This window comes from Bos indicus, chromosome 14, assembly GCF_029378745.1.
Source record: "Bos indicus isolate NIAB-ARS_2022 breed Sahiwal x Tharparkar chromosome 14, NIAB-ARS_B.indTharparkar_mat_pri_1.0, whole genome shotgun sequence".
Lineage (NCBI taxonomy): Eukaryota > Metazoa > Chordata > Mammalia > Artiodactyla > Bovidae > Bos > Bos indicus.
Window position 1 is genome coordinate 21256523 of NC_091773.1, and position 26068 is coordinate 21282590.

The 26068-nt window shown below is 40.1% G+C and overlaps 1 protein-coding gene across 3 annotated transcripts; it reads right to left on the reverse strand.

The window, feature by feature from the left end:
* Positions 1-226: 226 nt before the first annotated feature.
* PXDNL (peroxidasin like) lies at positions 227-26042 on the reverse strand. 3 transcript variants are annotated; one of them, XR_011570569.1, is made up of 6 exons: positions 25511-26042; positions 11910-12089; positions 7104-7171; positions 5960-6900; positions 5614-5746; positions 227-4228 (listed from the first exon to the last, which is right to left on the reverse strand). XR_011570569.1 is itself a non-coding variant. In XM_070802526.1 (5 exons), exons 1-4 carry the CDS (start codon positions 25586-25588, stop codon positions 6819-6821), a joined length of 405 nt encoding a protein of 134 aa, XP_070658627.1. In that variant the 5' UTR covers positions 25589-26019; the 3' UTR covers positions 227-4228; positions 5614-6818. The 3 variants fall into 3 exon arrangements, 2 of the variants coding, with proteins under 2 accessions (XP_070658627.1, XP_070658626.1); XM_070802526.1 differs by having other exon boundaries at positions 5614-6900; positions 11910-12086; positions 25511-26019; XM_070802525.1 differs by having other exon boundaries at positions 5614-6900; positions 25511-26016.
* Positions 26043-26068: the final 26 nt, after the last annotated feature.

The window sequence follows — 26068 nt, forward strand, 5'->3', positions numbered from 1 at the left end:
ATATCCCTGGATGCTTCAGTTGTTGGAGAGAATTAACTTTCCTTGGTGGAACACAAGTTCCTGGTGGGGAGGCTGGGCTACTGTACCTCATGCATTTTTCCATTAATTGATCAAAACTCTGCAACTGTGGACCATCAGTGTCCCAATGTTTCGAAAATACATTGCTGCATTCCATGTATTAAAAATAAACCAATAATGACAGGCTTTAAAAATTGACAAAAACATATAACACTGTCTACTTTTATTTTTCACACTTGTTTCTTACATTTTTTGCTTATACGGGGAAAAGTACAAATAATAATTTTAAAGAAAAAATAAAAATGACAATTTGGGGGGAATTGATAACAAGTTTCACAGAAGGCAATGGCACCCCACTCCAGTACTCTTGCCTGGAAAATCCCATGGACAGCTGAGCCTGGTGGGCTGCAGTCCATGAGGTCGCTAAGAGTCTGACACGACTAAGCGACTTCACTTTCACTTTTCACTTTCATGCACTGGAGAAGGAAATGGCAACCCACTCCAGTGTTCTTGCTTGGAGAATCCCAGGGACAGGGGAGTCTGGTGGGCTGCCATCTATGGGGTCGCACAGAGTCGGACAAGACTGAAGTGACTTAGCAGTAGCAGCAGCAGATAACAAGTTTATCTAATGCTGTGGATTTATATTGTTTATATATGACATAAGAGCAAAACATATGAAGGTCTTATGAGATAATTAAGTATATAAGCATTTCATATCTTTAGATGATGTTTCATTTGAATTAGTGAGAAATACTGAGCTTCCCCCAAATTATTTTAAAGTGAAGGGTTCACAGCAGGAAACCACTGATATTTCTTCATATTGTTAATGACATTTCATTTTCTTTTCTTTATAATTGTACTAGTTATCTACTGCAGTGCAATAAGTTACTGCAAACAACATAGCTTAAAAGAACACAAATGCATTCTCGTGGATGGAATTGTCAATATATAACACATCACAAATTCTATCCACAAATTCTATCCAAAATTACAAAGTAAAATAATCACTACTAATTTTGGAGGAAGTTTAATAAAAGCTCTTTGTATTAAAACTAGAAAATAAGGTACCAAGAAGAAAACACTAAAAAGTGTTCATAATCCTCATAGCCCCAAGGAAGAGAATTGCTATTAATGTCTTCAATTCATAAATTTTAAATTCTGATATACACACTTTGATACATAATGTTGTCGTTACTATTTCTTAAACACTGTATTCCACTTAACTTTCATTATCTGCTTGACAAAATATTTGCTCAAATGATTTTATAATTTCTAAATAACAATTTTAGTTTAAATGTGATCATTTAATTTTAGATTAGTTGAATTGAAGAGTATTAGCCATGTGAAGTTTGTCCTAAATAATTTTAATGTTTCTTGTAATGTAGCATATAATCAACTTTTGAAAATCCTCCATGAATATTTGTAGGTGAAGTGAATTTTAGTTTATAAGGTGCACAATTGGATACACCTCTTATAAATTGATCTCATTAATAATGCTCAAATGCACTTCCGTTAAAGTGAGCTGAGTGGATGTTAAGCTATTTCAAAGGTCAGAGTTTCTAATCATATCACACGTAGATTATTAAATGAAACTAGGCTCTCTCATCTCAGTTAATGATTTTCTTCCTTACATTTGGCTTTCTTTAATGTTGTTACAGCCGTTCATGTTTCTATCTCTTTGGAAATCGGCCTTACTTTTGCTTACATGTTTATATTTAAACATTCTCAGTATTTTGCTTATGTACATCTCCTGCAATGGTGTAGAGCTGAAATTTGCTCATAGACAACACTAGGAGTTTTCTGTTTTTAACAATTCCCTTAACACATTGAAACTTCAGCTCTACCTGGGTCTTATTAGCTTTCTTTAACTTAATTTTTGGTTCATTGATGAACCAAAAATCTTTAGTTTCTTTTGTATCAGTCATTCTCCTTGGGATCTGCACACCACACATCCTGGTTTTACAGGTAAGTACTTTTATATTTAATGGGAGAATATTCAAAGCAAAATCTCACTAACTTTCAACATCAATACTTATTCCAAATAATACTTACAGGAACAAAACAATTCTATTTCATGGGAAATAGATGGGGAAACAGTGGAAACGGTGTCAGACTTTACATTTTTGGGCTCCAAAATCACTGCAGATGGTGACTGCAGCCATGAAATTAAAAGACACTTACTCCTTGGAAGGAAAGTTATGACCAACCTAGATAGCATATTGAAAAGCAGAGACATTACTTTGCCAACAAAGGTCCGTCTGGTCAAGGCTATGGTTTTTCCACTGGTCATGTATGGATGTGAGAGTTGGACCGTGAAGAAAGCTGAGTGCCGAAGAATTGATGCTTTTGAACTGTGGTGTTGGAGAAGACTCCTGAGAGTCCCTTGGACTGCAAGGAGATCCAACCAGTCCATTCTGAAGGACATCAGCCCTGGGTGTTCTTTGGAGGGAATGATGCTAAAGCTGAAGCTCCAGTACTTTGGCCACCTCATGCAAAGAGTTGACTCATTGGAAAAGACTCTGATGCTAGGAGGGATTGGGGCAGGAGGAGAAGGGGACAACAGAGGATGAGATGGCTGGATGGCATCACCCACTTGATGGACGTGAATTTGAGTGAACTCCAGGAATTTGTGATGGATAGGGAGGCCTGGCGTGCTGCGATTCATGAAGAGTAGGACACGACTGATCGACTAAACTGAACTGAACTGAAGAGACAATTCCTAATTTAAACAATTTAATGAAACAGTGCTTATTAATAACCTAGGTTTGATATAGGATTTTTCCCCTGATATGTCATGGATTATAATAAACTCTATATTTCAAAGAGAACTTAATATCCTCAGAACTTAGGAGAGGCTATTTTCAAGAGAATCTTTTATGCTATTTGAAAAGTGGATGTTATCAGCAGAGGCTGATTCATTAACTGTATCACCTTTTGAACACATCATGTTTTGCATCTTTCAGGGCTGTCTCATGCCCTCTGTCCTGCTGTGACGTCTGTTCTCACTTTGATTTCAACGACTTGTTCATGGAAGATATTTGTACCGGCAGATCCAAGGAGAGGAGGAGATGTCCTTACAGTGTTCTGTTAAAAATAGCAACAGCTTTCAAAGACAAACCTGGGAACACTCTTGTAATTAAACTGGTTCATTAACAGCTTTACAAGAATTGCTGAAATCTTACTTCTTAACTTTGAAGGCTTTTTATAAGTTAAACATGAAATAGCCATAACATCATGAAATATTATGCTAATAAGATTAGCCTCCTATAGAAAAAATTAAACTTTCAGTAGTTTCCAAACATAAGCACAATTTATTTGAACCAAAGTCATGAGTAAACATAAATATATTTACATTTGTGCATAAAATAGACTGTATTTAAAATTGCTGGATGTTTTAAAGACAGAACTGAATGCAAAGTACAGGGCTCAAAATTCCAAGACCAGATGGTTCTATAAATCCCAGCAGAAAATATACATCTGCTGGGTCTTTGTGAATCTGTTTCATTTGAAGGAGGTTTTATTTCATCAAATAGCATACTGTTTCAGTACATCGCTGGTCTTCTCTTAGAAATGCACCACTTGTATTAGGTGCTATTGTTTGTTTCTAGAATGAGTGGAGAGAAAATTATGCTCTGTTTGACACTCAAGGAATTGTTTTATGTTCTATCTAAAATCAATTTTATCAGTAGAATTTGATTTATTTGATGTATGGCACAAACAAATATGCCAATTATAGAGTTTGCTGAAATTAACAGGCAGGTAAGGACTTTCGAAAACCATTTAATTGCATCTGTAATCTTACAATATTATGTAAAGACCCTTCTCTATTGATTAGATGATACTGAAAATTACTTTAAATTGATGATAAAATGTCAAGTGTTGCATTTACAGTCTGCTAGCACAGGACTCCAAGTAGGAAGGTCAGGCAGCTGAAGAAGAGTTCCCATAGTTACCACAAGTAAGAGAGATACGCAATAAAACGCAGAAAGCGGAGTGAAGTTAAGCTCTGAGATTCAGAGCACGATAAGCAGAAACAAAACCAAAAACTGGATTTGGACTTGGGAGGTCTGAGTTCCTTCCCTGGTTCTCCTGAGTCAGCTGAGGGCAAGTCACCGAGATCTTTCCAACTTCGGCTTCTTCCTCTTAAAATGAGTGTTTTGTTTCATTTTTTAGTCAAATGATCTCTCAGGTCATCTCTAGCTCTGAAAACCTGTAAGCAAGAAAACTAACGGAGGAAAAGAACCTAGAAACATAATGTGAAGTGCTTTACAGTTTATAAATGAAGTGATGCAAGATATTAAATTACAATGAACATTTGAGAGATTTGGTATTATCTTTTATGCCAGTAAAATAAGATTTGTAGCTTTCTTATTATTTTCTTTGATTCTGTCATTTGCTAATCTTGATTGCTATAACCTTTTGATAATTAGGTTTACATATTCCTTGTGAGGATCTCATGTTTCCTTTACTTTAAAAGTCAGTCGAATCAGTCATTATTTTGAATGCTTGTAACTTATACCTTCAACAGTCCAGGCTCTGCCCTGGACATCTCTTTCTTCCTCATGCTTTGCTCCATATTTTCAGTGAGAACCTGCTGATTCCCAGAACATATGTATGGCATTACTACCACATGAACGATGTACAATTTACTATGGCATTATTACTACTAGAATTACTACTTTTCTGCTGGCCAAAATAAGATTAACTCCAAAGTCAAGCAATCAACTCATCTATAATTATCCCTGCAAGCTAGTTTAATGTTTAAATAGGCTTGAGTCACTTGGTTGGTTGTTTTGATGTAATATAGACTCGTGTTGATTGAACAGCTGGGTGCACAACAAAGAAACTCAACAGGAAACTTCTAGAACTGGTCCTTGAAGGAGCCATCCTAGTCGATGCACCCAGCTTATCTGTAGATACATATAATTACATTAGGTCACACACACCTGGGGGCTTCCCAGGTGGCTCCGTGGTAAAGATTCCACCTGCCAATTCAGGAGACGCAGGTTCAATCCCTGGGTCAGAAAGATCCCCTGAAGGAGGAAATGGCAATCCACTCCAGTATTCTTGTCTGGGAAATCCCAAGGACAGAGGAGCCTGGCGGGCTACAGTCCATGGGATTACAAAATAATCAGACACAACTGAGCACACAGGCATGGACACCCATCTGGCTGCAGCTTGTGCAGAGAGGGGACAGTGAACAGCTTTAAAGTGATGTGTCCAAATACAGCACAAAGGTAAACCCACAAGGCAAAAGCAAAAAGGTGCCAATGCCAGAATAGAACATACAGGATGCCTAAGAAAGATGGGTTCCCTGAATCTGGGGAAGTTGACAGGGTGACTTTTGCTTTTAAAACTGAGGGCCTGGGGACCTACCATTGGTTAGGAAGGGAATCCAGCCGGTCGGACAATCAGCCCACTGTCTACAACATGCCTTGCTAACTGAGCTCACTTCTGGATGGCACACTTCAATAAAGATTTGGATAAATTACAACGTGTTGAGAGACTAACCAATGCACAGAATCAGAACTGTGAAGCAAGTCCAAACTGTGAACACAAAAAATGAATGTCTACTTAGTGAGAATGGAGACTTACTGGGGAGAAGACAGCCGTCTGCAGAGAACGGGGTCACGTGCCGTGTTTCTCCACAAGGAAGCAACAGGATCAAATAGAAGCCCATTGTGATAACTGTGGCCTCGAGGCAATATTAAAAATAAATCCAAATTACCTGTTTTTAAAGGAAATAGACTCTGAGGAAAAACAGGCTCTGAGCCCATGGATTAGCATCTTCACAGATACCGGACAGAAGGGAGGACGGGTCAGCCCACGGTCAGGGTGCTTGCTTTTTCCCCGGAGGTAATTCCTGAGGTTCTGTATAAGAGCAACTTTAATCTTAAAACTTAAAAAATAATGTGTTTTACAACTCAATTCTAGGTCCTACCTTCTCTTCAGAGCAAAACTGGCTTTCTCATCACTTGCTTTGGCATATTTTTAGCCAAGACCCCAGTGTGCAGGAAATGATTAAACAAGAACCTCTGTGACCTTCAACAGCCAACCCGCTGCTTCAGGCTGTCACGAAGGAAAGATGCAGTCCTCATGTTTTCCCCAAGGACCTTCTTCAGAACAGAGTTCATCCAAAAGCAAGAAGGAAGGTCCTTGGCTGACAAATGGATGGCTCATCACAGGACCCTGGGAACTGCAGGAGTGCACATGACCTCAAGGTTCCAGTATCTGGAGGAGGGTCCTGCCTCAGCTCCCAGCCCCAAAGGACCTGGAGGCCAGATGTGCCCGTGTAGAAGGAATGGGCTGTGCTGGACGCTGGGGACAGAACCTCAGAGCACCCTCCCAGCCTGGCCAAGGGCTCTGGGCAGCTCAGCTCTTCCAGGATCCAAGGTCAGATGTCTGCTTCTCAGAAGGTAAAGAACCTAGGTAGATGAGCTGCCTTCCTCCCCGAGCCTGGGAGAATACTTGCCATAAAGAATTTGAAAAACCTATATAAGCAGGAAAAAATGGTATCTAAACTTTCAACTGAACTATAAGAAGGTAAAAATCAATGAAAAAAGAAAGACCACAATCAGGAATCCTATACAAAGTAAGACAGCCTTCACTTTTCAGAGAGAAAAATATATTTTAGGATAAAACAAAACTCAAAACATTTTACACAAGTATCCGAAGTAAAAAAGAGCATTACTTGATTTTTTTAAAAAGCACTAAATAATAAAATAGAAAAGACCACTTCAAGAAAAGGCCAAAGAAAAATAAAACTGAGAAGTAAATGTTAAGGCTTGGTGGCACAGTGGTTAAGACTGCACATCCAATAGGGTGGGCGAGGGTCCCATCCCTGGCCAGGGAGATAAAAACCCACATGCCACGTGGCGTAACCTAAAAAAGAAAGAAGAAACCATATGTATCTTCCACCTGCCACAGTATAGATGTATACATTTATCATTATTGTGTCAAGGTGCATAACATATGTGCATATAATTAGATAAAGAAATAAGGTCAACCTCTGAGGAAAGCGCTAAATAACAGTAAATGAAGAAAGTAAGGGAAGACATTCTCATACTAATAAAATCCTCTCTCACCTTAGGACCTGAGAACCCGGCAATGTAAAAGGAGAAAGGATCTCATGGTCAAAATGCAGCAGCTGTACCTGTGAAAGAGAAGTAGAGCAACAGGAGAAACCTACATAAATATAAACAAATATAGGTACAAAAAGGGCAAGCATGTAACTATGAGGTAAAATGATAAAATCATTTCCATCCAGTAACAAGCCCGGGCAAATCACTCCGCGCTCTGTCGGAACGCAGACCTGGCCTGGCTCATACAGACTGAGCACAAGTGCCCAGTCCCAGAGGGGCATCCCTAAAGCAAGCAGCCAGGCAAATTGTTGCAAACTAAAGACAAACAGGAAATCATCAAATGTGTGTTCATGGCATTGTTGGAAAAACCAAACAGCTGTATCATCCATCGTCAGCGGAGAAATGGGTACTCTTGTAGTTATTCCTGGAACTATAATGTTTACTATTTTACAAATAAATCAGATAATTTTTTAAAGTATATTATATATTATATATGTATAAAATATTATATTAATGCATTATATGGAATTTAGAAAGATGGTAATGATGACCCTACATGCGAGACAGCAAAAGAGACACAGATGTAAATAACAGTCTTTTGGACTCTGTGGGAGAAGGCGAAGGTGGGATGATTTGAGAGAATAGCATTGAAACATGTATATTATCATATGTGAAATAGATCACCAGTCCAGGTTCTATGCATGAGACAGGGTGCTCAGGGCTGATGCGCTGGGATGACCTTGAGGGATGGGATGGGGAGGGAGGTGGGAGGGGGTTAAAATTAAAAAAAAAAAAAAGAAAAAGTATAAACTTATGTTCTTGAATCCACTTTACTTTTAGAATTTTAGAATAATACAGCCAATGGAAAAATAAGCATTGATATACAAAGTATGGTCACATAAATTTTGTTATATTCAATATAGCCATTAAACACTAAACTACATATATATATATATATAAAATTTATTATATATAATTTAAATATATATAAATATATAAATGGGATGACTTGGAGAAATATATACCAGACAAGAGGCAAATGAATGGCATAAAATAGCAAAAGAAGAAAAATCAGCTTGCTCTTTTAGAATTGTCTGCAGTGTCAGTGAAAAGAAATTTCAGATTTACAGATTTAAAAAGGTAGAAAGAAGTCTTCCTGGCATGTAATAAATTAAACAAAGTCCAATTCCTTAACACCCTAGAGTCCTCCAGCCCCGCCACCCACACAAACCCCCCTTGTAGCTCTCTGAGTGACATATTTATGATTCCATGTTCATCCTTTGTCTTATGCTTTTTTACCTAAAGAATAATAAAGTCTAGTTACCCAAACCCTACTGCATTTATATTTTCTACTGCTTGGACACATTAGGTCTTCATTGCAATGTATTTATGCATTTAGAATAGGAACATTTTCCCCAGGACTTGTTGTTGTTGTTATACTTGTAATTAAATTCAAATTTGCAAGTCGCCAATAATCAGTATTGGGTCTCTCAGGTGGCACTAGTGGTAAAGAACACCCCTGCCAATGCAGGAGACCTAAGAGATGCAGGTTCAGGAAGATCCCCCGGGTCAGGAAGATCCCCTGGAGGAAGAAACACTCCAGCATTCTTGCCTGAAGAATCCTATGGACAGAGGAGCCTGGCAGGCTACAGTCCATAGGGTTGCAAAAGAGTTGGACATGACTGAAGCAACGTAACATGCATGTAATAATCAGTATTAACCAGTAGGCTGTTATTCATGGAAACAGAACTGAAGAAACAGTCTTGAAAAAATGCTTCTTTAAAAGTAGCATACACAATTGAGAACCAGTTTAATAATACCTTTCCTTTTAATAAGGGTAAATCATTAAGGCTGCCTAGAGAGGCATTCAGATCCCAAACAGAGTCCACATTTTCATCTAAAGTCAGTTAAAATAGCTAAGTCACTTGAAACACCATTCCTGCACTGGTTTTCATCTGAGAATCATATGATCAGAGGAAAATGAAGAATCCTTTAGCAAGAATGCGAACCGGACTGAACCCAGCAATCTGATTCATGAAGGTAGCAATTTTCGGTCCTTTCTACAGTCCTTTGTAGGAAGAAAGTCACCACTTCAGGTCTGGAGGTGGACAAAGCGGGACTCACAGAAGAACCTCTGGACCCGTTAATTCAAACCATTAGAATGCAACACCTAAGGAAACTACAGAGCAACAATCTACAAATTATTATAATTTCTCAGCATCCAAATGACTCATCAGCCCCTGGCTTACATGTAGCTGTGAATAACACATCACTGTTCACTGAGAGATGTAACAAGCCCATGCCATAAGAAACTGGTCCACTTTTGAGCTGTCACTAAACACCTTCATTTAAAGTTCCTCATTTTAAAGAATGTCTTATAATTTGTTTTTCTGAAAAATTCATGCTTGTTATTCAACAAGCACAAGAAGAAGCAAACTCGCATCCATTTACAAGGTTCTCATCGTGAACATTTTCAGATTCCTTATGTTATGATTGGAACTGCATGTGGCATATTTACATCCTTAGAGGATTTTGCAGCTAAAAAGACTTCTGAGCTCATTGTGTAAGGAAGAAGTGATGCCCTGTGACCAAGCAGTTTTGAGGATGATGGTGCCATGGAAGAACACACCGCCTTTTCCATTCAGCTCACTAGATGTTTACCACTGGCTGATGAATTCCCAGGTATCTTTGGATCCACTGTCAGAGAAGGGCATTCTTGCTGTTGCTCAGGACAACAAATTCAGATCTTAATAAGACTGTTTCCCATATTCAAGATTCTCTCCTCCCCTTATCTGTAAACCTTCACATTGGATTTTCCGTAACAAATATTGCTCACCTTGCTCATAACAAGCACACCACAGTGTCATTAATGAGAGCCCTCTCCTCTTGGTCCTGAGATGTCAGGGTGTGACAGCACAGCGGAGCCTTGGGACCGGCCGAGAGGGAGGTGCCCTTGTGCACCGCTCTGCCTCTGTGCCCTGCACCTGCCCACAGGAGCCACCAGGGGCAACTCCCATGAAGCACAGAGGAGAGGACTTCAGGGTACACAGGTTTCCATCCCAGCTGCACATCCTCAGGATGTTCATTTAGCATCCAGGGACCTCACTTTCCTTATATTAAAACAAGGATAATAATGCCCACCTTGAAAGACTCATAAAGGTCCTGTAAGGCTGGTGTTATGTATGAATCCCCCATCAGGGCTAGAGGCACTGATGTTTAGAAATGGTCCAGGTGGGGTGGACGCAGTAGGACCCTAGGCTCCAAGTCCTGGACTTGAACCCTTGCTCCCACCCAGGACACTGCGGTCCTCGCGTGGCCCCCACTTTGCTGTGCACCTGACTTCCCTCCATCCAGTGGGCACACGACTGGTCTGAGGAGGGATGGGGAAGCCTTGCTCTGTGGTTTGCCTCACTGCTTTCATGTTTTGGAGACTTGGAGGTTTTTCAGTATCCCTGGCCATCATCACTGAGGTGAGGACAGGTACAACATCCTCCCATGGGACTGAATCACTGTCTATAGAACACCGCCACAAAGGAAAGGAAGGGCCAGCACCCAGGGGTCACTGTGGCTCTGGGAGACAATCTCTTTTATTTCCAGTGCTTGCATCCCCGCTCTGCATGTGGCAGCTGACAGTCTCCTCCCCTCCCCTGAGAATGCCCAACACTACTTCCGTGAGGGGCTTATGATTTCATTCTCAGAGAACATGGGAGCTGCCCGAAAATATGGGAGCTGCCCAAGAACATGGGAGCTGCCAGAGTCCACAGCCTCCATGGGTGGCAGGCACGTGGCCATGGTGGGGCCACAAGCACAGGTAGGTGCCCACGTGGGAAAGCCCCAGCACTTTCCACTAACGACCATCCAGCCCTTAGTTCATTTCCGGGCATCAACTGATGATCCATCTCTTCCTGGTCCCAGGTCATCACTCACTCCATGCTACTTGATTTTTTAAAATTTATTTATTTTTAATTGGAGGATAATTGCTTTACAATATTGTGTTGGTTTCTGCCATACATCAGCATGAAGCAGCCATAGGTATACATATGTCCCCTCCCTCCAGAACCCCCTCCCACCCAATTCCACCCCTCTAGGTTGTCACAGAGCACAGGGTTTGTGCTCCCTGCATCATACGGCAAATTCCCTCCAACTACCTATTTTACATAGGTTAGTGTATATGTTTCAGTGCTACTCTATCTATTTGTCCCACTCTCTCCTTCTTTGGAATTATACTTTCCCCATTTATTGAAGGATAATAGAATCCACATCTCAAAAGATACTGTAAGGACAAAATGGATGTGCATGAAGCAACTTGGGAGGCTTGCAAAAGGTGATACGATAGGTATCACAGACCACATTGTATCACTAGACAAGCTCTTTGACTAATGCTAACAGGATTCATCTTCCCCAAATTTCCAGTGAATATGGCTAGACAGCCTACATAGCACGGATAGTCTAACTCAGTTGAATTCCTGGGATGTTTTCTCTCTCGCTGACCCCCAGAAAGGAGATTTATTCAGTACCAATAAATGGTGTTTGGTCCTTGGTGTAGGCATGGGAGATGCAGTGAGTATAGGAGACCAGATCCACCATCGGGTCCCTCTCCCCCTACAAGGCTGGTGTGAGTGGAGGCGGCTGGCAGAGAGCTGTTCTGGCCTCCCAAGGGTCCCCTCCATCAGCATCCTGCCTTCTCAAGGGAGAAGAAAGTGCTTGTGTTTCTTTGTGTACTTTTGTGCAAAGAGCATGATCTTTGACCCTGGCAATAAAGAAATGCATGTACCTAAATCCACACCAAGCAATGACGTGGGCACTGACCTCCACAGCTGTCCGCCACACTCGAACATGGGCCTTGAGAACCTCAGGGTAGCTCACATCATCCCACAGGCGCACTGCCTTCACGCACACAGCAGCCTGGGCCTGCTGACTTCCATGACCAGTCACGGCTGGGGGACCCGTGCAGGGCTGAACACTCCAGGGCTTTGATACCAAAACCTGCTGGTGAAAAAAGAAAGATGAGTGTGACAGTAGGGCCTGAGCTGAGTGACAGTGACGTGCCCTCAACAGTGAAGCCAGGTCAACCAAAGGGACGTGGTGGGAAGACGGATGCTCACTCTCCAGCTGGGAAGCTCTGAACAGTCAGCAACAGTTACAAAGTTCTTAAATCCCAGACTTTTGAACAATTGCTTTCTATTTAAGTTTTACAAAATGATTCAAAGTCCTGTCAAGATTAAAAAAAAAAACCACACCCATCTTTTCATCTAAAACTACATGAACTGGCCTTAGAAATTGCCTGAGTGATTTAATATTGACATGTTAACCTATAAAGGACATATTGCTCTTAATTGACATATACGAGTTGATTATATCTCTTGACTCATTGAAACAAACGCATGCATTTTTAAATGAAAGGATACAGTTTAAGAACACTATTAAAGTGGCCCTTGTTGTTCATTCCTTCAAGAAATAATTGAGCGCCACACACCAAGCGCTTTCTCCTGCTGGGTCCCCTAGAGCAGACTAAAATGCGACGCAGAAGAACCGGGGCCACCAACGTGGTCTTGAGAGCTGCCGTGGCGTCCCGTCCCCCCACCTCTCCGCAGATTCATGTGTGGAAGTGCTAACCCCCAGCTCTTCAGAACAGACTGCATTTGGAGATACAGACTTTAAAGAGTAGTTTAGTAAAAATAAGGCCATTAGGATGGACCCTAATCCAATATGACTAGTGTCCCTGTAAGGAAAGGAAATGTGGACACGGGCTAGAGGGAAGATCACGTGGAGACACAGGGAACAGACAGCCGTCCACAAGGCGAGGTGGGATCCCTTGGCAGGAACAAACTCTCCCAGCACTTTGGTCTCAGACTTCAGACTCCAGAACTGTGAGAGAGTAAATTTATGCTACTTAAGCCACCCAGTCTTGGTATGTTGTCATGGCAACCCTAGCAAACTAATCACATAGGGAAGACAGCTTTCTCAAGGAACCAAAGCTTTCCCAACTTGTTTAGTCTTTGACTACATATATTCTTAAATTATTGCCCTTAAACATATTAGCCCAATGATGTGTTGCAATAAGGCCAGAGTGCTAAAAATAATTTATAAGAATTAATTAAATGAAATAGTATGTGAGTTACATCTGCCAAGGTGCAATAAAAACAGTTAAACTTTTAACTACTTTCTTTAATATAAATCACAAATGGAAGCTAGCTGGAAGAACACTTTTAAGGAAAGAGTAATTTTTAGTATAATGCTAATTAAAAACTTAATTCTAGGCAGTGTTTGATGTCCTTCCTATTTGAAATTTGCTGGAATTTTTTTTTTCTTTTATGAGCTGTGGTTGATTGAATCCATGGATGTAGAACTGAGGATGTGGGCATTAACTGTACAATCTTGACTATGACTCATGATAGCTGCCATCTTTGTCTTATTTATGCTTTTAAATGAAGTGTTTTTAACATTTAATTAATTGTTTGTAGCAGATTTTTCTCTATTAAGTTAGGATGCTCTGTTTTTCCTAGAACGTTAAGAACTTTTCTTAAATTCAAGAGAGATGTTACACTTTTCATGGAATATTTTTCCTACAAATACTGAAATGATCTTTTTTTTCCTGTTTCATCTGTTCATGACATAATAATATGAATATTTAAAAATTTTGGTACCAATTATATTCACAGAGTGAACTTATTTTGGTCATGTTTTATATATATATTGCTCAACTTGGATTTTCAGTACCTTGTTTAGAATTTTTATCTAAATTTCTGTGAGATATTATCTTATAAAAGTTGCTTTTTTCATACTGCTTTTTTTTCTAATTTTGAAATGTTGCTGTCCTCGGACAATAAGAGTTCTGCATTCCCGCCTTTTATACTCTCTGAGTGACTCCATGGGATTTGGAACTGTCTAGATTTATTTATAAATTAAATACTAGGCTTGGTTTGAAGAACACGTGTCAGAAATTTATTCTGAAAAGCTTCCTTCCCATTTGAGGTCACAACGTCTAGACTATTCTGCCAAAGTGTTTTGTTTCTCTTTATTGCTTTGTGCCCTGTTCTGCATTTCCAACAAGATAAGTGGATAATGTGCTACATTAATAAATAAAGTTTGATTATTGTTTTTGCCGAACTGTGTCCTCAAGAAATGTTTGTGGACGCCCTCATCTCCAGCACCCGTCCATGGGGTCTCATAATGTGTAAGCAGGATCCTTTCAGATGATATCAAGTTGAGTCCATAAGCTGGGCTCTAATCCACTATGACTGGTGTCCTTGTGAGCAGAGGAAAATGCAGACACAGACACACAGAGAATACACCTCAGGGTGACGGAGGCCAACGGTACGTGGCAGCCACAAGCCAAGGAAGACCAAGGGCTGCTAGCAAACAGCCAGAAACTAGGTGAAGGATCCGCCCTTACAAGTTTCAGAGGGAGCAGGGTTCCATTGACTCCTTGAATCAGGCTTTTCTACCCTCCAAACAGAGGTCGGGACATTTCTACTGTCTTCAGCCCTCCAGTTGTGGTTCTTGTCAGGGGAGCCCTAGGAAGCTAACGTGATTATTAGCTCCCATAATTTCATGCTAAATTCATCCCTAATTTCTAAAACAGTTTTTCTGCTCATTTTTAATGTAAGGTAATTTTGATTTTTATCTTTGAAGGTATTGTTAAATTAAATGTCTTAGAATAAGTTATAAAGTCATGTTGTATTCTGAATGGTTAAGCTTAAATTATACAGCACGAGCAATAATGGTTAATGGAAATCAGAAAGTTAAAAAGGTGAAATTAATGGCCATGAGTTGTGAGAGTTCAGAAAATATATGGTAGTTTGAGATTTTAAAAAGTAGAACACCGAGCTTTCCCTGATAGTGTAATCTTGGTTTTGTTCATTTCAGTCCTTTGGTATTGATCTGTTTCTCAGGTCATAACCAATTTAGCTAAACATTAAACATGCCCGTCCCTGTTGTCACTTGCTGCTTGTACTGTGGCTCACCCCAGAGCTCTGAGAAATACTGAGAGTCTTTCAACTGTGCATAGCACAGGTACCATATTGAGTAACTTATTAATGCCACAGAGCTGATGTTTGAAACAGTACCAGTCATGAGCTCCAACCTCATCAGAGGGAAGTCTGAGATCAATACATTCTCAGAAACTTATTGATTCACCCGCATGACTCAAGAGGATGCTAGCTCTATTTTTTTAACTTTTTAAATTGTTGACTGTCACTCCTCTTTCTTAGTTATAACTAGCCCCTGTGTGTGTAAGCTCAGTTGTGTATGACTCTTTTATGACCCCACAGACTGTAGCTGGCCAGGCTCCTCTGTCCACGGGATTTCCCAAGGAAGAAAACTGGAGTGGGTTGCCATTTCCTTCTCCAGGGGATCTTCCCAACCCAGGGATTGAACCTGCATCTCTTGCATGGGCAGGCAGGTTCTTTACCGCCGAGCCACCAGAGAAGCCCTCATTAGCCCCGAGCAACAACATAAAGCAAATTCTCTATTAGTATCTTTGGTATATCACTTCACTTGACAAATTTCCTCCCCAAACCTAACACTCAGCGACATACACAGGGGTCAAATCCACATCTCTTATATCTCTTGCATTGGTAGTCAGGTTCTTTACTACTAGTGGCACCTGGGAAATCCTTCAAAATATTAAACTGGTGTAAAGGCAGCATGGTTATGACTGTCAAGATTCGTACACCCTGAGATGGCATGCGATGGGCACTGCTCCTGAGGGTGACGGTGACAAGGCCGACCGACCTCCTTTCTGCTGAGCATAGGCACAGACTTGAAGCTTGCAGATGCGCTTGACCACAGCACTGCCCAAAATAAGTACTGACTTAGAGAGCCCTGCCCAGGGCAAGAGTAGAAACTGTCTTCACCGGGTCTCCTGACTTTGATGACTATAAAGTTTAACTGTTTACATTTAACTTCTAACCCTTCTATTACTGCCAAACAGAAACACTCGTGGAATAATAAGAGGAAACAAAGTCCAGCCATGCTTCAAAGTGGTACTTTTGTTGCTGTTTTGATGTACAAAGAATCGAGAGAAAAGATTCACAGACCTTGAAATGAGCTATTTCATGCCCCAAAGACAACAATGTCGATCCATATCTAATTTCATAAGGGCTGTTTGCCTTAATGTCTGCTTGGAAAGGATGGATAATAATAAGAATTTTCATTCAGCTGGACCATTCAGAGAGGGCAGAAGCTTCTGAATGTTTCCCCTCTCCCCAGGGCTGTACCTGCCCATCTGATTCAGGATGAAGGACAGAAAATGTAGCAGTTATGATTTAAAAGAAACAAAAGCCTGTACCACAAACATTGAGGAAATGTTGAGGAATGCCATTTTGTGATAAAATATCCTTATGGAAAAGCTTTCTGAGACTCTTCTGAATTTTTAGTACAAATATGATCATTTAGTAACTTTTAGAGAGAAAATATGAATCATTCAAAAAAGCACAATGCCCTTGTGAATGTGACACAAAATCACACTTTTTCTGCCTCAAGAGGAATTCATCAGGGCCCAGGGGAGGTCACTCCCCATGTACAGGGGTGCAATATTGATTATTCTGAATTAAAGTTAGCTACAAGTGGTCAGCACAAGAAGAATCATTTCTGTCTCTCTGAAGCAGGAAATCAATCTTTCATTTGAGAGTTTCTTTCTCTGCAGCCAGAGAGAAGGTCGCTTTTATCACCAGAGATGGAGATTTGGGGGGAAGAAGCCTCCAGAAACAAGACTTGTGACTTTTTTAATTGACTCCCCCAAGCCCAAACTCTGTTTAGATTCTTCCATAATTGGATACCAAAACCTAAGTTTCTTATCCTGTCGATTCCTCACCAATTTACTGTGTCTTTGTCTAAAATGTATAAAAGCTTCCTGAATCAAAATTTGTTTCTTTTTTTGTCTGTTAACCTTTCTGGTGTCAACTGGATCATTAGTTCAGCCACAGGACTCAAGGGGGAAGGCTGGAGATGTCCCCTCCCCAACAGCTGCTTCAGCTTCAGAGAAGCCAATGATACATTATCGCCTACCATCCGAGCAGCGGCACGTCCAGCATGACTGTCAGATCAGAAACACGTATGGTACAACATTACGGTTAATTTTTGTTGTTTAGTTGCTAAGTTATGTCAAACTCTTTTGCAACCCCATGGACTGCAGCCTGCCAGGCTCCTCTGTCCATGGGATTTCCCAGGCAAGAATACTGGAGTGGGCTGCATCGAACCTGCATCTCCTGCATTGGCAGGCATGTTCTTTACCACAGAGCCGCTTGGGAAGCCCTATGGTTAACTGATAGTCAGTAAAACACCAGAAAGAAAAGTTAGTCTCTTCATCTGAAGGAAATTTGCCTCAAAATACTTTTCACTAAACACTTACCTCAGGACTCTAAATGCTTCCTGAAAGATTTTAATGACTCATAACTTTTTCGTTTAAAATTCTTCTGCAATTAAAATATCACGCATTTTGGACAGCTATAACGCTCTATCTTTAAGATACATTATCTCTGTAACTGAAATGGCACAGAAAACTAAGCAAGTGGGGAGAATAAATCGTCTCCTTTTTTTCTTACAGCCTTATCCACTTTTTGCTTTTATAGGAGGAAGAACATTTCTTTCTACATCCACATTACAGGAAGAAAATAATCTAAGCTACTTCACTCTATAGTTCATAGAGAACTAAAAATGTAATAGTCATCCAATTTTCAAAAGCAGAGTATAGAATACAGAACTCTAGGCACAACAATAGTCATTCAAGCTCTACTTTGTGATCAGTTAGAGAAAGGGGGAAAGAGATGGGACTAAAAATAAATTTAAAGAGAACAAGAAGAAACAGAAATATAAAAATATAAATGATAACAGAGAATGAAGAATATGACACAAGTACATCCAGGAGGTAACAGACAAGGACAGACTTCACGCAGCAAAAGGAACAGGTTCGCGTCTGCCAGTAATTCGTGTGCAAGGAACACTGGCGTATTTGAAAAGCCATCCAGAGAAAATCTTTCATGGACATAAGATTTGGACCTTTACCACATGACAACTATTAACAAGAAAATCCCCTCCCCTTTTTCACCCCAGTGGTATTTGGATGAGAAGTTTGCTTTTGATGTATGTTTCACAGTCAGGATAAAATACGAACACTGAAAAAATAAACAATTTTATTAGATTTTACCAACATACAATAACTCTTTGAAATCTCTGGTCCTGAGAAACGTTTTCTTTTTGCTCAAAAGGCTCATTAACAAGTAAGTATTGGAGTTAAAGACAGGTAAGCCCAAGACAGATTTTTCCTCTTTTCATAACCAGAAAGATAGGAAAACAACTGAAAAGGGAAATTAAAAAGTAAAAGGTGAAATTATGGAAAGGAAAATAGTGAAGGATTGAAAGACAGGATAAACTTTGGTTTTCAGGGGAGAGAACACTGACATAGAGTAACTGAAGAGATGTGAGTGGTAGAAGCCAGGGCAGTAAGCCAGGGTACACTGGAAAACAGGCGACAAATGGCTCTTGCTCCTGTATTTTATATATATATATATATATATAATGGGCTTCCTAGTGGCTCAGAGGGTAAAGAGTCTGCCTGCAATGCAGGAGACCCAGGTCAGATCCCTAGGTGGGGAAGACCCCCTGGAGAAGGGAATGGCAACCCACTCCAGTATTCTTGCCTAGAGAATCCGGTAGACAGAGGAGCCTGGAGGGCTGCTGTCCATAGGGTCGCACAGAGTCGGACACGACTGAAGCGACTTAGCATGCATGCATGCATTGGAGAAGGAAATGGCAACCCACTCCAGTATTCTTGCCTGGAGAATCCCAGAGACAGAGGAGCCTGGTGGGCTGCCCCGTCTATGGGGTCGCACAGAGTTGGACACGACTGAAGCAACTTAGCAGCAGCACACATATATACTATAGTGAAAGTGAAAGTGTTAGTCACTCAGTCATGTCTGACTCTGCAATTGCACAGACGATAGCTAGCCAGGCTCCACTGTCCATGGAATTCTCCAGGCAAGAATACTGGAATGGGTTACCATTCCTATCTCCAGGGGATCTTTCTGACCCAGGGATTGAACCCGGGTCTCCTGCATTGCAGGCAGATTCTTTACTGTCTGAGCCAGCAAGGAAGTCAAGTATTTATCTTTTCATTCTTAAAACACAGCTACTAAGACTCACAACTATAAAATCCATGAGACTGATGCTAAATTCAATGTCATGCTTTCAAGTGTTGAGCTCATTATTTTGCATTCTGCTTCTGCAGAATGAACAGCACCAATGCCCTCTGAGCCTGGACCTTGGGGATAACTGACTGACATCCGGATTCTAATTGGCCTCTTGTCACTTTTTATTTGCTCAACCATGTGTCTCCCTTCCTGCAGGGCTACAGAGCTGACGGAATGAGTTTTAATTTCAGAAACCAGGGTTAAGATAATGCAAGAATCAAACACGAACGTGGTTTTCTCTGTCATCATTTTTCATTCCCTTTCATATAAAATGAAGACATCATAGTTGATTGATGTGAACATCAATCAACTATTGATTGACACTAACAGCAGATTCATTGGAAGAGTCCCTGATGCTGGGAAAGATTGAGGGCAGAAGAAAAGGGCATCAGAGGATGAGATGGCTGGATGGCAACACCGATGCAATAGACATGGACTTGGGCAAACTTTAGGAGATGGTGAGGGACAGGGAGGCCTGACGTACTGCAGCCCATAGGGTCACAAAGAGGTGGACATGACTGGGCGACTGAACAACAACAACCACAGTTGACTGAACCAGGTGCCTCCATCAGGACACTAGAGGCATTTGTGGAATCAAACAGCTTCACTGATCTCAAGATGCTCGTATGCCAACTATAATTAAAAAAACAGTGCCTCCTGAAGCCTGATGCTCACCTGTGGGCAATGGCATACAACCAGGCGTGTTAGACCTGACAAGGCCTGGCAGGACCACTGGGTGGAGGCCTGTTTGACAGAGGCTGTCTGGCAGAGGCTGGCACCTCAAAACCTGCTCCCTGGGGTGGGAGCATCAGACCTGTGGTATAAATTAATGCCACTCAGATTCCACAGGAACAAGTTTCCTTCTCTTCAAGGCCAACCCAACTTCTATGGCCACCAGTCCAAGGTGGTACCTGCACACAGACTGAAAACACGCCACAGTCTTCACCATCCCTGTTCTGATTTACGGAGATCGTTAAAAAGGAAGGAGAACTGAAGGGAAAACAATTTTGTAATCAAAATAATATCTTACTGTGAAAATTCATGCCTTTGTGTGTTGTTAATTTTACTCTCAAGCTTCTGCCCAGCATCAAGAGTGGATGAGTCAGCAAAACCAGCCCCAGCTTGGCCACCCTGTACGGCTTTGAAAGTCGATTCCATGATGGAAAATATCAAACTGACCTTGAAGTTAAGCACAGTGTGCTATAAATGGTGTTGTAAAAACTTCTAAGACAATAACAACGTTATACAGTCAACACGATACTGTCCACTGCAGACAAGTGGGCAATTATCCTAACGTAAAGCTCCCACCAAGCGTTACTTAGGGAATTAAAGCGTTCCAGAATCTGGTAAAGCTATGTGAAATATTTCCTCTTTTACAACCCTGATTCAAATAGGATTCAAGCACATTAGCAATTTGTCATCTTGGGCAAGATATGAAAAGCCTATCTCTTCAGCCACCTTGCTTTAATGTTAAACATTAAAACAGAGTAAATATTATTACAACCCTATGGATATGTCTTAAAGCAAGAATTGAACTCTCAGTAACATTTCACTGAAAAATAATTCGTGCTGTTTCTATAGCTCTTGAAAGTGTGAGAATTCTGTCAACTTCAATATTAGAGACAAAGGATGCTTTTCACTTAGAGTTGATAATCTTTGACATAGTAAATTTTCTCATGATGATGGTTCAAGAAGTTTAAATTTTAAGAAACATATGAAATAAAAATGATCATGAATAAATATTTTAAATTCATATATGAAAAACAATTAAGCATACCCATATTTTTAGTTCATTTTTTGAGAATATTAAAAATATAACAAATATTCTTAACATTAACTCTCACTTTTATGTCATTTTAACTATCAATTTTTAGGTTTCCTACTTTTAGGGTGAAATAAAGTAACCTTTTTATTATTCATTTGGTTTCAGTATTGTTTTGTTTTTGTACAAATTGCAAAGAGATTTCTTCAGAACAGCACCGTATTATGCAAAACAAGTTCAGTTTATTGAGGCACATTAAAACAAAACAATACTATTAATATCTTATTTGTCTCAGAAATCTTCTCAATTAATGACATACGGAAGAGAATAATCAGGAATTCTGAGCATATTTTCCATCTTTTCACATACAGTTTTGCAGAGGTGGAGGAAGAAGGAGATCATTTTCCTTTGTTAAGTCTTGGCATTAACAGAAAAGGGGAAAAGATCTCAGCCAGGTTACAGAATAAACTCTCAAAAAAAAAAAAGTACAGATGGCCGTATCTGTAGGGCAGGAAGAGAGATGCAGATGTAGAGAATGGACAGGTGAGCACAGGGCGGGACGAGGGGCATGGGACGAACTGAGAGCGTGGCGCTGACATATACACACTGCCCCGCGCAAAATGGACAGCTAGTGGGAGCTGCTGTGCAACACAGGGAGCTCAGCTCGGCGCTCTGTGACAACACAGAAGGGTGGGATGGGGGGTGGGAGGGAGACTCAAGAGGGAGGGGATATACGTGTACTTAGAGTTGATTCACTTTGTACAGCAGAAACTAACACAGCATTGTAAAGCAATCATGCTCCAATAATAAAGGAAAAAACCCACCAGAATGTCAATGTATAGCACAGGGAACTCTACTCAACGCTCTGTAATGGCCTATATGGGAAAAGAATCTAAAAAAGAGTGGATATATGTATACGTATAACTGATTCACTTTGTTGTACAGCAGAAACTAACACAACATTGTAATCATACGTATAAAAAAATAAGTCCAATGGACATCAATTTTCAACACCGCCTGCGTGTCTGTGACCACCCCCCATCACTTCCATGGAGGACAAAGTCAAGACTGAATGTGACTCTTTGCAGGAAAAGGGAGCTGGGTGTGGGGACAGCTGACTGCTCTGTGCCCACCGCGTTGAAGGCCTGGCTCTAGGGACAGGGGACAGACCTGGGTGGAAGGACGGGACCTGTGCCCCTGCGGCCAGGCTCACCACAGAGTACAGAAAGCTCAGTGACAGCAGTTCCTGCCACAGCTGCAGAGGGGACTGAGTATTCTTCACCCCTCTCCCTGCCTTACAGAAAAGCAGCCAGAAAATGTAATGCTTACAACTAAACAGGTCTTTTCACATTAAATCTCCCCAACAAAGACAACCCCTGACAATTGAGGGTTATCCTAGGGAACCAGGTATGAATGCCTCCAAGCACACAGATACTAGCGACTGCCTCTGTGATGTGACTGCCTTTGAACAGAGCAAGGCTACCTCTCTCGCCATCTTGCATCGTTAAAAACACAGGTAGTCATCGCCTTGCAGGCTCCACTGTTTCTTCAGAGACTGGGAAAGGACAGACAGCAACTATTTGCTTTCAGATTTTGATGTTTGAGAGATGTTTGATGATTTTTTCTTTATAATTTTTAAACTATCCAAAATCTGGAAATGCTAGTTACTGATCTTAATATTTAAAGTTTTGAAAACACATGGCTATCTCAGAACAGAACCCATAGATTTTAAATCAGACAACACATGAATTCATAGAGAATAACAGAATAAGACCAGGATTTTATAACATGAAGAATTACTATTTGATAAAGAATTTCTGATCCTACTAGAATAAATAATTGCTGGTTACTAGCTACACTGTCATAATTCAAATAATAATGTTCTATAGATAATTCATTTTTATCATACAGTATTATAAATATGTGAAGATAGATATTTCACTAATAAAAATATATTCTTTATATAAAAGACCCAAAGAAATGGAATATGCACAAGTTTGAAGTCTCAGAAGAATTTTCCAGTGGAAAGACAAGAACCTATTGATATATGACTTCCTATATGACTGCAAAACAGTGACATCTTCAAAGGGTGCAATTTGAGTAAAGAAACCTATTTTATAACCAGGCCTGTATTTATAATGAGAAAAGTTACTCAGTATCTTTTATAGACCCATAAGATCTGGGAAAACTAAAAGGAAAAAATATGCAAAACCCTGTTTAGGAAATCTGCCTATTTCTAAGAAAACCAAAAAACAGACAAGGCCCATAACAGCACTCCATATGCTTGTAGCTGAACTCATTTATTTCAGCTGCTGATTGTCAGCAAGGCAAGTACTCCTAAACTTATCTGCAAAAAAGTAATTCTGGTGTCAGTTCACACGTGCAGACAGCCTCCACGCGGGGACATGGCACTCAGGCATCTGCATTCCTAGGACGTGGCCGAGGCTGGGTTCAGTCTCCAGGAGTCTGCCTGTAAACAGACTCTCTTACCTCCAGGTTGAGCTGACTGACTGAGAAAAAGGATTTCATTTTGTATAAATCTATGACAATCTATCTTTTTAAACAGTCACCACTAATAATCAACTCGCAGAGGTCTACAACACTATAACCAGAGTGATGATAAGATATGAAGCAATGCCAATAACATTGGCCAAGTATAAATGTTTCCAAATATTGAGATAGCTGTGCTTACAGTGGCAAATCTTACCTTGAAGCTTGATTAATTAATTACTAATTTTAATGTGGGATGAAATATACCAGGCCAGAGTCATGTGTGCTGAATTCCATTCATCCTTAAATCTCTGGTTCCACATTTGTTTGGCTATAAATACATCTTATGTTCTACCATTTTTCAATCCCTAAGAAAATACGATACACATTTGCAAATTCCTGCTTTTCTTGTATCCTATGGCATAATTATTTTTGCTGTTTGATACCCATTGAACATAATTTACACTGAAGAGCTTACTTTAAAACATTAATATAGTTTTGATCCACTATTAATGTTATAAGGGAAGGAGGGCAGTGAGGTGAATGGTTAGGACTAGGAGCAGAAACTGTCCAAGAACACTACCTCTTGTGCATGAGAAGCTTAAACACTTTCCAGTAATTCCAAGAATCACTGGCCACAGCTAGACCAGAGGGAGTCAAGTCACATGCTCACATTGCCCTCGGTCAGTGAGGGCGTCCTCACTGACCCTTGGTCCACTGAGGACCTGGAACTCACTGCCCTCACTGCCCCAAGGGATGGAACCCTGCCTGGGGTGAAACAGAATGGTCCCTGGAGGAAAGATGACTTCTTTCAAGATAACGACTGATTGATACAGTGTCATTTGTTCAACAAATATCCCCTGAGCGTGTTCTGTGCGTCAGGCAGTGGATGAGGACCTGTATACTTCCAGTGGAGAAAAGGGGATGGAGGGAGGGAGAGAGAAAAGGGGGGCAGTTTCCAGGAAATGTGGTGTCTCTAATAAAAATAAATATGACGCGCAAAAGTTCACTCGTGTGATTGTTCAGGATGATGATTATTTTTAAATTACATTTCAATGACTATAAATATTTGTTCACGCCCTACTTACTTCTAAAAAAGAATTTCTGAAATCAATAAAGGTAAAACCTGAAAAGGAGAAAACTGCTCACAAATCTACCAACTAAAATACATCAAAAATATTTTCACATTTCTGATTTGCTTCTATTCGTTCTTTCTATGTACTCACAAGTTTTGTACAGCTGTATGGTAACTATAACAATTAGCCAAGTTGTTTCAGAAAACAGCTTTGTAACACTTCACACATTTTTATTTTGTCAAAATTTTCATAAAAACTGCCATTCAAATGTATACAGGTTTGTGTCTATTTTAGGAACACTAGAATCTGAGGCCAATCACCTCATTTTGATGAAAAACTTAAAATGGAAGAAGCAGTTATGTTGAAACTACATGACCCAAAGGAAGTAAGACATATAGTAAGGAGCTATTATTTCTTTAAAGTCACTTAAGTTTTGAACACACAAAGTCCTGTTTTTCAAGTCAATTTGTTTTAGTACCAAGATTTTTATCCTCTCTTGTTTCAGCTCATGACCCACTTTCAAACCACTTCTGAGTTATTAATTCAAAATGGTCTCTTGCCAGTCACTAAAACTCTTAATTTATGCAAGACAAAAGGAATTTTTCCTTAGAGGAATTTAGTTTCACTTATGAAGCTTTCATCATCAAGCAAATGAGAAAGTATAAACTTTATCAAAAGCCCTGAGGCAAAATCAGATACAGTCACTTTAAAAAAAAAAAAAAGGAGAGAGAGAGAAAGCAGAAGGCAGCAGATCTATTCAGTTTAAAAAGTATTACTTGCTAGAAAAAATCACAACGGCAATAAATCAATCTAAGAATCATTACTTCATTTCAGCCAGGCAATCCATCTGCCAGTGTTCTAACACTGTGGTACTTTTAGTTGAGATCTTACCTTATCCCATGTAACTGTCGGCTGTGGTTCTCCCTGAGCCTGACTTGACATGTCCACATTCTTTCCAACTTTACACATGTGTCCGTTAATAATTGAGTAAACACTAGGAGAGCTTCAGAAACAACCCCAAATAATGTCATGTGATACCATATTTGTCAATACGTGCCAGTCAAGTCGAGAAGTTCAAGCAGCATAAATCTGGGGACTGTATTGGTCAATCACGAAAGATTTTTTTTTTTTTTAAATCAATGACTTTGACATCCAAGAGAATAATAAACATCAAACCCAGGGTAGTGGTAATAATGCTAGAAGTGAGAGCAAAGAAAAAGCAAGTAGAATGCACAGCCTTTAATCATGTTTGTATATTTATTTCTTAGCTGAGAAGTGGATACAAGGATTTTCATTATTCTTTCTCAGCATCTTTTTTATCTTTGAAATAAGAGTATATGGTAACATCAAAAATTTATCGCTGGCTAGGATAAAAAGATTTAATCTTACTTCATTTCCATAAAAAATACAAATTACCATGACTCACTTAATAATGAAATAGATAGCTGA